This window comes from Trichoplusia ni, unplaced genomic scaffold (genome assembly GCF_003590095.1).
Source record: "Trichoplusia ni isolate ovarian cell line Hi5 unplaced genomic scaffold, tn1 tig00003447, whole genome shotgun sequence".
NCBI lineage: Eukaryota > Metazoa > Arthropoda > Insecta > Lepidoptera > Noctuidae > Trichoplusia > Trichoplusia ni.
In genome coordinates, this window is record NW_020800392.1 from 15331 (window position 1) to 31003 (window position 15673).

The 15673-nt window shown below is 35.7% G+C and overlaps 1 protein-coding gene, 1 long non-coding RNA gene and 2 other non-coding genes across 5 annotated transcripts; 2 read left to right on the top strand and 2 right to left on the bottom strand.

Moving 5' to 3' along the window:
• Positions 1–657: 657 nt before the first annotated feature.
• Positions 658–731, top strand: Trnav-aac. The gene has a single exon. It is a non-coding gene; the product is annotated as a tRNA-Val (tRNA).
• A 3979-nt stretch (positions 732–4710) lies between these two features.
• On the top strand, positions 4711–4784 carry Trnav-aac. The gene has a single exon. It is a non-coding gene; the product is annotated as a tRNA-Val (tRNA).
• A 2229-nt stretch (positions 4785–7013) lies between these two features.
• Positions 7014–12427, bottom strand: LOC113507887. Of its 2 annotated transcripts, none has more exons than XR_003401932.1 (3): positions 12200–12427; positions 9773–9899; positions 7014–9413 (listed from the first exon to the last, which is right to left on the bottom strand). It is a non-coding gene; the product is annotated as an uncharacterized LOC113507887 (long non-coding RNA). The 2 variants fall into 2 exon arrangements; XR_003401931.1 differs by having other exon boundaries at positions 9773–9863; positions 12200–12404.
• Positions 12428–12845: 418 nt separating this feature from the next.
• Positions 12846–15319, bottom strand: LOC113507888 (coiled-coil and C2 domain-containing protein 1-like). Its single transcript, XM_026890829.1, has 5 exons — positions 15302–15319; positions 14526–14655; positions 14140–14278; positions 13352–13801; positions 12846–13026 (listed from the first exon to the last, which is right to left on the bottom strand). Exons 3-5 carry the CDS (start codon positions 14244–14246, stop codon positions 12846–12848), a joined length of 738 nt encoding a protein of 245 aa, XP_026746630.1. The 5' UTR covers positions 14247–14278; positions 14526–14655; positions 15302–15319.
• Positions 15320–15673: the final 354 nt, after the last annotated feature.

The window sequence follows — 15673 nt, forward strand, 5'->3', positions numbered from 1 at the left end:
TAATACTCGTACCACCCGATGATAATGGTAATCCCATTTGTACTTAAACGTATTTTTATTACTTTTTGGCGTTTATTATATAATTTGTTATGTGGTACAGAGTTAAAATATACTTGTATTTTATTTTCACAAATGCAAATACAAATGATTTCTAGGGTTCCATACTCAAAAGATGCACCAGCAAATAATGAAAAAAACATCGAGGTTAAGCTATGGTCGGTACAATCATGGATTTGATGGGTCACATTTTTTGTTACGAATTTGTTTTTCTTTATGCGAAGCCCACTAGGGGTTGACCCACTACGAGTCACAAACATGAATAGCACTTGACAGGTTTTCTATTTGTAAGGAAAAAGTTAAATGTCCACAGAATTTTCGGAACAGGGCCCCAATGGCCGATGAATGAATGTAAATTGGCTCAAAACGACACTTTTCGTTTTATCTTAAGCATTTTTTCTACACAATAATTAGAAAGTGTGGGACGGTACACTTAAGGTAATTAAAATAAATTTTCAATTATTGTGTTGGCATAAAGCTCAAGAGAATAGGATTAATTTCAAATTTAATTCAATTGCCATTCATTTATCGGCCGTTGTAAATAGCAGAATCGGGGTCTTGTTAAGATACTACACAGCTTTTTCACATCAATGTTCATGTGGCCCATTAGCTCAGTTGGTTAGAGCGTCGTGCTAACAACGCGAAGGTCGCGGGTTCGATCCCCTCATGGGCCACCGCAGAATCGGAGCCGCTTTTTGTATTTCACTGAAACTTATTTTGATACTTTTATTTTAATTTCAACTTATTTGAATGGAGAACGTTACCTAATATCCATTTTAACTAGGTAACCTGCAGATTTCCTGATACCTTATGTTAAAGTGAGAAATCTAATGAAAACAAATGTTTTGTTTTCTCTTTACCTACCTAGTTATTTCGCAGAGTAACGTTTGCGGAAAACAGTGACCGAAACGGTTAAACCGACGTACAAAAATGAACATGAAGTCGAAAATCCCTTAAAAAGGTATTTCTTTTTTATAAAAAAAAAAACAACTCCCGCACGATGGTTATTAAATAAACCTATAGCGGGGGTTTTCACAAACATTCAAGTTAAATGCCCGAGACACCCAGACTCAAGACAAGCATTGCTAGATCACACAATAGCGTGTAATACGCGGGGATCGAGGCCGCGACACGACGCGCAGTGGCTTTAGCTTGGTGACCTCAACCAGCTGGCTGGTGACTTAGCTATCCGTGCAGAACCAAAAAAAAATCAAAAATGTCTTTATTTTTCTCATCATCAGAAAATTATGGTTACATAAAAGTGTTGTATATGACATAGAGACTGGAGTCTGTTTTAGGTAAAACCTGTGCCACAGATCACCAGTATTATACACATTATATTTTGTATTTAACTACAAACAATGCAAATTTAGAAAAATAAAGAGAGCAGCGAAAAGGGAAAAGAGAAAAAAAAAATATATACAATAAAAAAAATTATAAAAAATTTAAAATTTTCAACACATTTTTTGAAACATTAAGACAAAAAAAAAAAAAAACAAAGCATTTTGAGAATAAAATGAAGTTTTTAAACATTATCTACAAAACAAAGGAAAGCATCCTTTCAAATCCTTTGACAAAGGTGATTATTTGGATGAGTATTAACAGTAAGTAAATTGAACACAGAAATTAAATAAAATAATAAAAAACAGGACAAGAATATACAAACAAAATAATAATTAAAGTAGTACATAAAAAATGATAAAAAAACTTACAATATATTAAAACTGTATGTGCGTTTATGTGTGTTTATGTGTGGGTGTGTGTATGTGTTCGTGTGTAGATTTGTGTTGGGAGCGCATTTTTTATGGTAGATAATATTTTATTTTAAGGGTTTAAGCAGACTTTCAGTAGCATTGTAGTCAAGTTCCTGTAGCCACATACATGTTCTTTTTTTACATTTTTTATTTGTCAGCGGATAGATCTTAATTCGTTTATTTATGTTATTATACAAATGTGGGCCAAGGAAAGGGTAGAAATTTTGTGTCCAGCTGTATGTGAATCGGGATACATTGCACACTGGTTTAGCTTTTCTATATTCACAGATTTTCGGATCAAAAGGTAATTCTTTATGTTGCTTTAAAATGGTCCTTAAGACAAAGAGTTGCCTCACAGTTAAAATGTGCCATCAATGAACAATGAACCATCCAATTTGTTAACCATAAACTATCTGTGTACCAAGTTTCGTCTAAATCCGTTGTTGTTTTTGCGTGAAAGATGAAAAAAACATCCTTACACACAAACTCCTGCGTTTCTGATATTAGTAGGACAAACTGGCTGGAATATCGTGACATCTCATTATCTACACTGGATTCGATCGGTTTCTACCAGAATATTCTATAAGAAATATTTGTTAAAAATATTACACGTGCGGTCATATTGACAGTATCTAGTTGGCAACTATATTCATAATAAGTGATTCACGAAGTTAACTAGTGACTTAATCCGGTTTATTCTTGTTTTAACTATATTTGTTTAAAGCCTTCATGCACGAGGGCACTAAGTCTTTGGTACTTGATTTTAATTATTCTTAATAAATACTACCATACAAACATTTTGTGGTTCGAATGCATCTTTGAAAGCTTTTTGTTTGGTATATAATTCGATATTTGCGTTGCCTTGTGTATGCAGTAATTACTTTAGCATGTATATTTGGCTCCAAAGACTTAGGTTTTTACTCAACCGATTATGTCTAAAATGAAAGTAATTAAACCGGTCAAGTCCGAGTTGGACTCGCGACATTGAGGATTCCGTACTGATAGGCTAAAGAAAAACAAATTGGCTAGGCGACGAAAGACTAGTGAAGGACGAACAGACAGATAGTGGAACCGTCGGAGGAACTTAGTGATAGGGTTTCGTTACATAAAAGAAAAAATATATTAAATGAAATAGAACCAAACAGATCTTTATTAATACATTTATTAACATTAAAATATACATTCTTAAATATAAATAATGTAACGTATTCCGTGAATTATTCGCCAAAACGTGTCTCATATCTTACACGGCTACAATTTGTCTTTTAGACCATCTGCGCTCTTAGACAAGTGACATTTTTAAAGTAATGACCCAAATGTATGGAAAAGGGTATTTGACTAAATCAAATAATATAAATCTGTATAGTCCGTCAGATTTCAAATAAATATTTAATACATAATTTTAACTTTATGACATAATTAAAAGTAAGCAAGATTGAAAGGATTTAAGGTTGCTAACATCACATGCTAGTAAAAAGCGTACTGGTAAGTGACGTCACAAGACATTTGATTTCACTGTATTACAGACCCATAAAAAGATGCCATTTAGAAAAGTTAACACTGGGTACCTGTTAATGTTAATTAAACACGAAAACGTTAAGCTATTCGATGGTCCTCGTCAGCTACTACGCGTGGTAGTATTGACTACGCGTAGCACAATGACTACTCGTAGCACGTGTGTTGAATATGGTCATGTCATCTTTGTGAATACCGAATGTCCATATTTGCAGAATAAAGGCATCATCATCATGTAACTCGAACTAAAGCACTAAATCCTGTCTGGATTCACGTTTTATAAACATTCAAGTCATTTGCATAAAGACATGCAAACTTAAAATATGTATTCGTGAATCACATATAATGCTACTGGGGTTCGACCCGCTACGCGTCGCATACAGTGAGTTTTGTGCAGTCATCAGTCGGCTATTCGTTCAGTCTAGTCTGTATATTCATTTCAAATACTACGTACTTTTTTGACTCTCATTATCAAAAATAATTGTAGCAAACAATTCACAGACCTTCTAATACGAGCAGCTTCGCTTTCAGACCACTAGCGCCATCTATGAAGAGAATGATTGAACTGAGAGGAGACTGGAGAGACTAACTTGTGTGTTAAACATCATCTTGCTTATAAAAGACAGCATAGCTGCTTCCTAAAACTTGAAAAAGAATATTTTAAATCGAATATTAACAATAATTTTACATAAAAACCCTTTTCAAGTTAACAAATAATCTTTATTCTTAATACTCGTACCACCCGATGATAATGGTAATCCCATTTGTACTTAAACGTATTTTTATTACTTTTTGGCGTTTATTATATAATTTGTTATGTGGTACAGAGTTAAAATATACTTGTATTTTATTTTCACAAATGCAAATACAAATGATTTCTAGGGTTCCATACTCAAAAGATGCACCAGCAAATAATGAAAAAAACATCGAGGTTAAGCTATGGTCGGTACAATCATGGATTTGATGGGTCACATTTTTTGTTACGAATTTGTTTTTCTTTATGCGAAGCCCACTAGGGGTTGACCCACTACGAGTCACAAACATGAATAGCACTTGACAGGTTTTCTATTTGTAAGGAAAAAGTTAAATGTCCACAGAATTTTCGGAACAGGGCCCCAATGGCCGATGAATGAATGTAAATTGGCTCAAAACGACACTTTTCGTTTTATCTTAAGCATTTTTTCTACACAATAATTAGAAAGTGTGGGACGGTACACTTAAGGTAATTAAAATAAATTTTCAATTATTGTGTTGGCATAAAGCTCAAGAGAATAGGATTAATTTCAAATTTAATTCAATTGCCATTCATTTATCGGCCGTTGTAAATAGCAGAATCGGGGTCTTGTTAAGATACTACACAGCTTTTTCACATCAATGTTCATGTGGCCCATTAGCTCAGTTGGTTAGAGCGTCGTGCTAACAACGCGAAGGTCGCGGGTTCGATCCCCTCATGGGCCACCGCAGAATCGGAGCCGCTTTTTGTATTTCACTGAAACTTATTTTGATACTTTTATTTTAATTTCAACTTATTTGAATGGAGAACGTTACCTAATATCCATTTTAACTAGGTAACCTGCAGATTTCCTGATACCTTATGTTAAAGTGAGAAATCTAATGAAAACAAATGTTTTGTTTTCTCTTTACCTACCTAGTTATTTCGCAGAGTAACGTTTGCGGAAAACAGTGACCGAAACGGTTAAACCGACGTACAAAAATGAACATGAAGTCGAAAATCCCTTAAAAAGGTATTTCTTTTTTATAAAAAAAAAAACAACTCCCGCACGATGGTTATTAAATAAACCTATAGCGGGGGTTTTCACAAACATTCAAGTTAAATGCCCGAGACACCCAGACTCAAGACAAGCATTGCTAGATCACACAATAGCGTGTAATACGCGGGGATCGAGGCCGCGACACGACGCGCAGTGGCTTTAGCTTGGTGACCTCAACCAGCTGGCTGGTGACTTAGCTATCCGTGCAGAACCAAAAAAAAATCAAAAATGTCTTTATTTTTCTCATCATCAGAAAATTATGGTTACATAAAAGTGTTGTATATGACATAGAGACTGGAGTCTGTTTTAGGTAAAACCTGTGCCACAGATCACCAGTATTATACACATTATATTTTGTATTTAACTACAAACAATGCAAATTTAGAAAAATAAAGAGAGCAGCGAAAAGGGAAAAGAGAAAAAAAAAATATATACAATAAAAAAAATTATAAAAAATTTAAAATTTTCAACACATTTTTTGAAACATTAAGACAAAAAAAAAAAAAAACAAAGCATTTTGAGAATAAAATGAAGTTTTTAAACATTATCTACAAAACAAAGGAAAGCATCCTTTCAAATCCTTTGACAAAGGTGATTATTTGGATGAGTATTAACAGTAAGTAAATTGAACACAGAAATTAAATAAAATAATAAAAAACAGGACAAGAATATACAAACAAAATAATAATTAAAGTAGTACATAAAAAATGATAAAAAAACTTACAATATATTAAAACTGTATGTGCGTTTATGTGTGTTTATGTGTGGGTGTGTGTATGTGTTCGTGTGTAGATTTGTGTTGGGAGCGCATTTTTTATGGTAGATAATATTTTATTTTAAGGGTTTAAGCAGACTTTCAGTAGCATTGTAGTCAAGTTCCTGTAGCCACATACATGTTCTTTTTTTACATTTTTTATTTGTCAGCGGATAGATCTTAATTCGTTTATTTATGTTATTATACAAATGTGGGCCAAGGAAAGGGTAGAAATTTTGTGTCCAGCTGTATGTGAATCGGGATACATTGCACACTGGTTTAGCTTTTCTATATTCACAGATTTTCGGATCAAAAGGTAATTCTTTATGTTGCTTTAAAATGGTCCTTAAGACAAAGAGTTGCCTCACAGTTAAAATGTGCCATCAATGAACAATGAACCATCCAATTTGTTAACCATAAACTATCTGTGTACCAAGTTTCGTCTAAATCCGTTGTTGTTTTTGCGTGAAAGATGAAAAAACATCCTTACACACAAACTCCTGCGTTTCTGATATTAGTAGGACAAACTGGCTGGAATATCGTGACATCTCATTATCTACACTGGATTCGATCGGTTTCTACCAGAATATTCTATAAGAAATATTTGTTAAAAATATTACACGTGCGGTCATATTGACAGTATCTAGTTGGCAACTATATTCATAATAAGTGATTCACGAAGTTAACTAGTGACTTAATCCGGTTTATTCTTGTTTTAACTATATTTGTTTAAAGCCTTCGTGCGCGAGGGCACTAAGTCTTTGGTACTTGATTTTAAGTATTCTTAATAAATACTGCCTTACAAACATTTTGAGGTTCAAATGCATCTTTGAAAGCTTTTTGTTTGGTATATAATTCGATATTTGCGTTGCCTTGTGTATGCAGTAATTACTTTAGCATGTATATTTGGCTCCAAAGAATTAGGTTTTTACTTAACTGATTATGTTTAAAATTAAAGAAAGTAAACCAGCCAAGTCCGAGTCGGACTCGCGACACTGAGGGTTAAGTACTGATAGGCTAAAGAAAAACAAATTGGCTAGGCGACGAAAGATGGACGATAGTGAAGGACGGACAGACAGATAGTGGAACCTTTGGAGGAACTTAGTGATAGGGTTTCGTTACATAAAAGAAAAGATATATTAAATGAAATAGAACCAAACAGATCTTTATTAATACATTTATTAACATTAAAATATACATTCTTAAATATAAATAATGTAACGTATTCCGTGAATTATTCGCCAAAACGTGTCTCATATCTTACACGGCTACAATTTGTCTTTTAGACAATCTGCGCTCTTAGACAAGTGACATTTTTAAAGCAATGACCCAAATGTATGGAACAGGGTATTTGACTAAATCAAATAATATAAATCTGTATAGTGCGTCAGACAGATTTCCAATAAATATTTAATACATAATTTTAACTTTATGACATAATTAACAGTAAGCAAGATTGAAAGGATTTAAGGTTGCTAACATCACATGCTAGTAAAAAGCGAACTGGTAAGTGACGTCACAAGACATTTGATTTCACTGTACATCTTCACTTTTTTGTTTACGAGATAAAATAAAAAATGCGTGTAGAATATTTTTAAGAAATCTGTGTAATGGAACTCAACAATTCTTTTTTAGAAATACCCTTTTCACAAGAATTGTTATTCCCATACATTTGCAGGAATAGCACTTGTAAAAATGTCACTCCTAAGTGTTGTAATTTAAATGCTTGTAAATTGTGTATAGTGTACTACTTCTGTATAAAAATATAAATTATTTATTTGCAAAAAATATGTCAAATTGTTTTGGACTTCATCAACATAGAAAAATTGGAAAGCCATTGCCATTATTAATAATTTACGAATTATCCATGATTTTATACAATAATCTTAATTCAATAAACAAAAATTCAAATAACACAAAAATAACAACATCTTGAATTCATTTAATTTTTGCTTTTAGCTATATTTTGCCTCCACACTGGCTAGAAACAGTGAATATTGAACCGTATCACTAATACATAAGGCTAAATTTTGCTTTAAAAAAACATAACATCATATGATAAAGAAATTGAGACTCTATCTTACACAATTAAAGTTCAATTTCGCATAACATTACAAGTAACAAAATAGAGAAAATAGCTGGACGTGTAATATTGAGATTTTCGTATTTTACAATGACTTAAACACTAAAGCTTCGTTCATTAACGTATTGAAAGAAAAAAGTTATAATATTTCTGTCCCTTTCAATCTAATTAGAAGTGCAATAAGATAAAAAGAGACAGATATAGTTTGTGAATATTTATAAGATTATTTACATATAATTACATAACATACCCATTAACACTCCTTCAACTCTTGATAAAGCTAACCTTCCCACCATTTACATCAAAATATTGCTCATTAAAATGCATTTTTTATATATTTAATCACAACAGCTTGTATCATACTGGGCATACATCTTGCGAACGCTGTGCGAAACATTTATCATCACGAAATGGATTTAATTTTGAAGAAACAGTTCTCTATATTATAATAGCAACGTTCTTTTTTTTCTTGATAAAGCCTTCCTCTCACGTATTAATCGCGATAGCTCGACTAGTTTCGGACCCAACCAGAGTCCTTAATTATGAGCAAAGGCAGCGAGGAGCGACTCACACGGTCGGTTCAAGTAAACCCCCTTTACACCTCCCTGTCTGTTAACCATTATCAAATTATTATAGTCAGCTATTGTGTATAGGTTGTTGTCGCTTTGGCTTTTGATACGTAATATCGACAAAGGTCACATTTACACTTATGCGCATATCCACAACCGAAGAATTCAGCAACAAATCTAAATCAAAATGATTTGCATGTAATATACGAAGTGCATCTTTATTAAAGTTACAAAAACAACTATCTCTGTCTTACCTACCATTTTGTATACTTCTATCTCACTCCGTGTTTTAAGCCGCAATTTCTTTTACACATTTGCATACATATATTTTTACTTTTTATAATAGTGCGCTTTACCGCAAAGCTAAGTAATAAAATACCTGTTTTAGGTAAACCATTGATGTTTGTTCTATGTTTGTGACAATTATCCTCCTACTTCAGAGAAACCAATTTGCATGCTTTTTACTCGGTATGTAACAAGAATAAATTGATAGTTTCTACAAAACTGGTCAATACAAGTAAAGAAATTAATTACCTATCAAATGTCTAATCAAACTCGACGTTTAGTTAAGATTTTTGATTGACCAACAAAATGTTTAATAAACAGATCAAATTCATAAACTTAAGAAACTGATAGTGTTTTATTCCGTGTAACTGACAACCGAAACAAATGACTAATCGTTAAGACAACGATCCTTTCTGATTGGTCACGTGACATGTAAGCGCTTGCACAAGTATCAAGTGCCCACATTTATATGAATGTATGAATACTTTTTGCGGAGTCTTATGATTAATCTTCGATGACTATCCACCGATGCTGAGTGGTCTTGACTTGTTCCTGCAGTAGTGGCGTCCGGACGTTGAGCTTGACTTCCAACGAGCCTCCTGTAGGCCGACGCCCGTCCATCAACTGGAAAAAGAGTATGACGTTTAGTTATTAGTTGTTAAGTCATATTTTTTCACAAACTGCCCGCGTTTTGTTTGTTTCCTATACCAATGCACGGCACGGATAGCCGAGTGGTTGAGGTCACCAAGCCAAACCCACTGAGCGCGACGCGTCACAGGTTCGGTCCGCGTAGGACAAACGTTTGTGTGACCCACGAATACTTGTCCTGAGTTTGGGTGTCTGTGTGAATGTTTGAGAAACCCTTCGCTATACAAGGATTTAATTCCTTAGGTTTCAGTTTTTTTTTTTAAGAAATGAGAAAGAAGAAACAAAAGAAATGTAAAATTTAGAAGTATATTGATATAGCCAGCCCGCGAGCTTACCGGGAAGGAGTTATGCAGCGTGATGTGGTCCTGCAGCGGCGCCAGCTTGACGGTGGCGGCGCCCACGAGCGCGTCGCTGCGGAACCAGCCGCTGCAACAGAACAGCGCGTCAGCGCAGCCGCCGCACCTGCACACGCCAGCCTCACACACACACCCGCGCCAGCCCGCACTAGTCCGCGCCAGGCAAAGCTAGCCCGCGCCAGACAAGCCAGCCAGAGCTAGACAAAGCCAGCCCGCGCCCGGCAAAGCTAGCCCGCCGCACTGCTCAACCCGGCCTCATAGGGGCGACTAATAATTTTCATCTGGACAAGGTGTTCGTCGAGGGCCGCAAGCAAAAATTTTTTTGAGATCTTCATTGATATCTTGAATGGTTTATAATACACTTTGATCGTAAAGTCTGCCTATATTCGAGGCCGCAGGTTGAGTACAGCTGGCGTAAAGCATACTACGGTACGAAACACTAATAGACTAGATGGAAGTTTTGTACAATTTGTTAGAAAATAAGAAACTAGGGCAGGCATTGCGTTGTTCCCGCGGTCCCAAGTATAAGGGAGACAGTGATCCACCCCGGTGATGTTATATGTGATATGCATGCCCATCTAACAGTTACAGACACACAATCTTAATGTACTTTCTACACCTTGCCAAAGGGCAAAAAAATCCGTGAAGATTTCTGCAAATATGAGCGAATGTGTAATAGGAGTTCGGATACCAAAAGAAAAAAGTGAGTTTAAGTATAGCAGTCCAAATGTTAGTTAAGCAAGGCAGGATGGGGTAATGGGTTTATGTTTGAAAACCGGAAAAGACCCAGATGCAGTAGATGTATGGAAAACGAAAAATCGAAAAAAAAATACCCTTATGAGAGACGGAAGATATAGAGAGGAAATAAAACGCACATTTGAAATGGAACGTATTAACTACAAATAGGCAAAGAAATTAAAAACAAGATCATTCATTGTGGGCGGACACAAGAACAAGAAAAACTAAACTATCTTCTATCTTTGAGAAGAGGTAATAGAGGATTAGGACAATGAAAGCATCTGGTCTAGACCAAATAAACTACAGAATTAACAAAACCAGGTATTTACAAACGACATTAAAAAAAGTCAACCTTAGCTGTATTACGGTTTAGTAGGTAAAGGCTATATGCATGCCAATTCAGGTCTAAAACCAACACTAGGTTTAGTAAGAAACAAAAGTTAAGTCCTATTTCTAATGTACACATAACATGCTTCTTAACAATTAAAACCTACACAACTAATTTTGATAATCGTTACTACTACAAACCTCTCCCAACCTGAGTATTTGACTAAATAAGTATAATTAGTTCGTGTGTCGTCACTTATCAGTACACACTTACTGACAAGTGACGTCATTAGACATACTTCTTTATGGTTCACCATACTTTTATAGCCTAAGTCGAAGAAATTACATTACCTTCTTGGCCAAATAAATAATTTTAGGCAGAAACCTTCTCGAGAACGCAGATTTATGGACAAGAAACCAAGATTGAGAAGTCTTTTCTTTTGAAGCTAATGTGATATAGTTTCCTAAAAAAGGGCTAGATGGCGCCTGTTATTCAACACTAAATCAGAGTAAGAGTGATGATTCTTCATTCGTTATTATTTTCAAATAACCTGAAATATAGAATTCCAAATATGCAATGACCCAACCACATAGTGTTACCAATACTCACATCTCATGGGAAAGCCTAATAGAGGGCCATTTATAGGCTAAGATATAATTTGTATCTCTTTCAAATTTCTAGGAAAGAAATCTGGCCCTTTTGAAAGGCATACATGGGGACACAGGTTCTTCAAGCAGATGACTTGTTGAGAATTTAATCTTAAATTGGATTTGGTAGGCCTTCTTTATAGAAGAACAGATATGAAAGACCTAAGTCAGCTACAAAACTATTAAAGGGAGAAAAATACAAATTCAGGCTAGTTGTTTAATCATAATGATAATGAGCATGTCTTGAAAACAAATAGTTGGTTACTCGCCGGATCCAAAATGAGGTTCCATTATACCGCCACGATGGGCAGTAGGAGACAACATCAATGAGAGAGATATTCCTTTTTTTTAGCCATTGTGCTATTTGTATCTTAAAGGTAAAACAATTACTGCCATATGAAAAAACTACACGTTGTTAAGTGTCGCTAGAAAATGTATATTAATCTATGCATGTCTAGTGTTTAGTGATCGTGGCTCGTTTACAAAGTGTCAATGGGGGTAATGGGGTAATAATGGGGTTGAGGAGGTCAGATAGGCAGTTGCCTATCAGCTGCCTCAGCTGAATCCGATTAGACTGAAAGCCGACCCCAACATAGTTGGAAATAGGCTAGGCATAGCAGCTAACGCTTGCTGCTATGCGAAGTTCTTACTTATATCTAAACCTACCTAAATTAAATGTTAAGAGCTACTTACCCGCGCGACCAGACTTCGAACTTGATACCGTGTCGTTTGAACACCCTCAGGCAAGCTCTGGTGCGGTTGATGGTGAGGTTGAATGTCTGGTTGTATTCAGGATTGTTTGTGTCCTTTACTATAACTGTTCTATCTGATACTGGTGCTTCCTGTAGAGATTTTTATGTATAAGTTAGGACATGAATAATTTAGCATTGAGCTCTTTGTTTTGGCATCGTAAATGTATTTGTAATGGGTCTACAATAGTTATTCATTTTCCAATTCTAAATTAAAATAAATATGGAATAATATAAAAATCAACGTGATCAAAAGGAGGGATTTGAAAAGTCTCTTAGTTATTTCACTAAACTAAGTGTAAAAAATGAAGGGAATATAATTATTTATACTCAGATCATTTAAGTACTTATGAAGGTAAACAATCTTACAAAAGAGAATAGAGAAAGAAACTACTGTTTTATTTTAATGAGTTAACGCGGTTTAATGATTTTGAAAAAAAAAGATAACCAAGATTGTTTAACTTTAAATTAAAAAAAAATTAAAAAAAAATAAAATTAAAAATGTTTTATTATTATCTTAAACATTGAATACATACATAAATCATCTAAAATAAGGAATTATATAGTATATATATATATAGTAATACGACTTACCTGTGGAAAAGGAACTCGAATTTGACATAAGTATCAATATCTTTGGGATTCGCCACGTTGTAGGCTATCCCCCGCACGATAGTCAACTCTAAGTCACTATCACTAAGGTGCGTATTGCATTGCACTATAGAAAACTGCCGCATTTCATAGTGGAACCTTGGTAATACACCGCGACGTCTGTAAAGAGAAAAATATATTTTTTTTTAATAAAATTCTTTTAGAAAATACAAAAACTCTATGGAAGGTCTACGATTGTTATTATTATTTATGTAACTACAATATATTCTGTTAATCTTGAACAGTCAAAAAGAGGAAAATTAGTTGTCACGGCTTTGAGTATTGACACCATTTGCTACATGCTCAAGAAAACTACAATAAAAGCCGATTTTGGATATCAATAAAAATCAAACTCTATTTTTGAGAGTTAAGATAGTTCAATATTAATACTGACTTTAAAATATTGTTTTATTCTACTCTTTTCAAAATATCGTTAAAAACTCACTTAAATTCCAAAAACGCGACATCCAATCTCTCCGAGATATCCTGTATCATGGGCTCAATCTTTTTCGCTTCCGCAATGTTCCCGATCTTCATGTTATGCTCGTAGTGAGCCTGGCACAGCTGCCTCTGTAGCTCCAGCTGGTGTTGCAGCCTGGAGAAGACTTCGTCGTGTGAGGCCGACGTGTCTATGGAGGCGTCGGCGGCGAGCGCGCCCGCCATGATGCCGTCGTCGGGGCCCGCGCCCCGAGCCCGAGGCCCGCGGGGCCTGGCGACTGCCCCCACTGGCCGCACTGCCCCCGCTGCCCCGCTGCCCGCGCTGCCCCCGCTGGCCCCGCTCACCCCGCTGGACGCGCCCGACGTGGTGGAGCTGGTGGACTGGCGCCGCGGCCGAGACACACTGTTTACTAGCTCCTCCACCCACGCGGTACTGTGGCTACTGCCGCCGCCGTAACTAGGGGAGCAAGGAATCAATCAAAACAGAGGCAAATTGTATGAAGATTAAGAACTGGAAGAAAAAAAGTTAAGGACGGGAAAAATTAAAACAAAAAGGAGCATATTTTTCTGATGCGGTAAACATGACGTTCAAAATAAAACGACACTACACTAGCGCCTAAAAATATTTAAAATAAATAGATGTTTCTCTGCCATGGGAGACATGAGACCAAAAAAAAAACTATTTCTAATTACTACCCCTATCATTTACAACCCTGATTAGACTTAATACAGACTCCTTCCTTCTCTTCTCTTCTCCCGAGGACGTTTCAAAACATAAATGATTTCAATACATACCGTGCTTCAAGGTCCCTCATAGAGTAGGGTATGACGACCACATTGTCAAGGTGGACTCTCTTGCCGGCGCGTGCGTCTTCTATTATAGGGTCGTAGTACTTCACCATGCGGAGTAGACCTTTTGCTGCTGGTATATTATCTGAGAGAGAGGTAGTAAAGTTAGGATAAATGGCGAAAATATTTTTGGCTAATAAATTTTGTCAGAGGGAACGTAACGTAATTGAACTCTTCCGAAACCACTCGACCGTTTTCCATGAAATTTTGTGTGCATATAGGGAAGGTTTGAGAATAGGACAACATCAATTTTACAAAGCCTTTTATTCTCTAGACCTATTTAGTTAGCAAAATAACTTTCACTGGGACATCTCATTATATAATTAACTTACCATTCTTCTTAAAGAATAGTGCTGCTTCCTTGAATTTCCTCTGTTCTTGCAACAGGTATGCAAGTGGCTCGTTTTTCGTCACCTTACGTTCGGACGATGGGGTAGCAACGGGTGCTGGTGGAGCAACCGGCTGCTAATACGAGAAATAAAGCGCATTTAGAGAAAAAATCCTTACAAGTTAGAAGTAAAAATGATTTCAATAAAAATATTCAAGAGACAAAATATTCAGATATGCTATAAAAGTATGGCTACAGCAAAAACATCGTAAAATGATGATTGAATAAGAAAAACAATCCCAACCATCCAAGAATGACGAAAAAACTGTTTTTTTATAAACCTTACAACTTTCTAAAATAAAGATGTATTAACAGATACTACCGCTTTAATGTAATAATACAGCATTCGTTTAAAACTATAGTAATCATTTTTAGATCCTATTATCCTACTAATATTATAAACTTGATAGCTCGAGTGTTTAAGGATGTTTGGATGTTTGTTCCTCTTTCACGCAAAAACCACTGAACAGATTTAATGCAACGTGATACACTGATAGTTATAACCTGAATTGAAACATAGGAGGTTTTATTCCGATTTTGAATTCCAGTGCGAAACCGCGGGTAACAGCTATATTTAATAGAAATTTTTAATTTGCTAATTACAACTTTACTGATTAGCGACTGTGTTGTTTTTCCATGAGAAAGTTGATGCAGAAAGGTCAGTGGGAACATTTTTGATTTGTAACGGGCGGTTAACAGCTATGTTTAAGAGTAGCTCACAGGTCTGCCGGCAGTAGGTAGCGGCCGAAGCCAGCGGGCGCGGGCAGCTCGTCCGTGTTGATCGGACGACCCGCGCCATGTTGTTTAATGGCGTCCGCGTACTGCTTCGTGATCCTGTTCATACGACGGGCCTTCGACATGTTGCCTTCCTCTTTCGCTTTGGATTCTAACTCCTGTGTAAGAAGAAAGGGGAGTTTAAGATATGTAGGTAATTATATTCGGGGTAATTAAAGCGGGTTTTTTTGTAGAATGGTTTAAGTTATAATCAAGCAAGATCAATTTTCTCCTTAATAAACACTCTCGCACTAAGGAATTTTATCCTTGTGTGCGAGGGAGTTTTCACATGCAAAAAGCCATCTACTCTTAGCACGG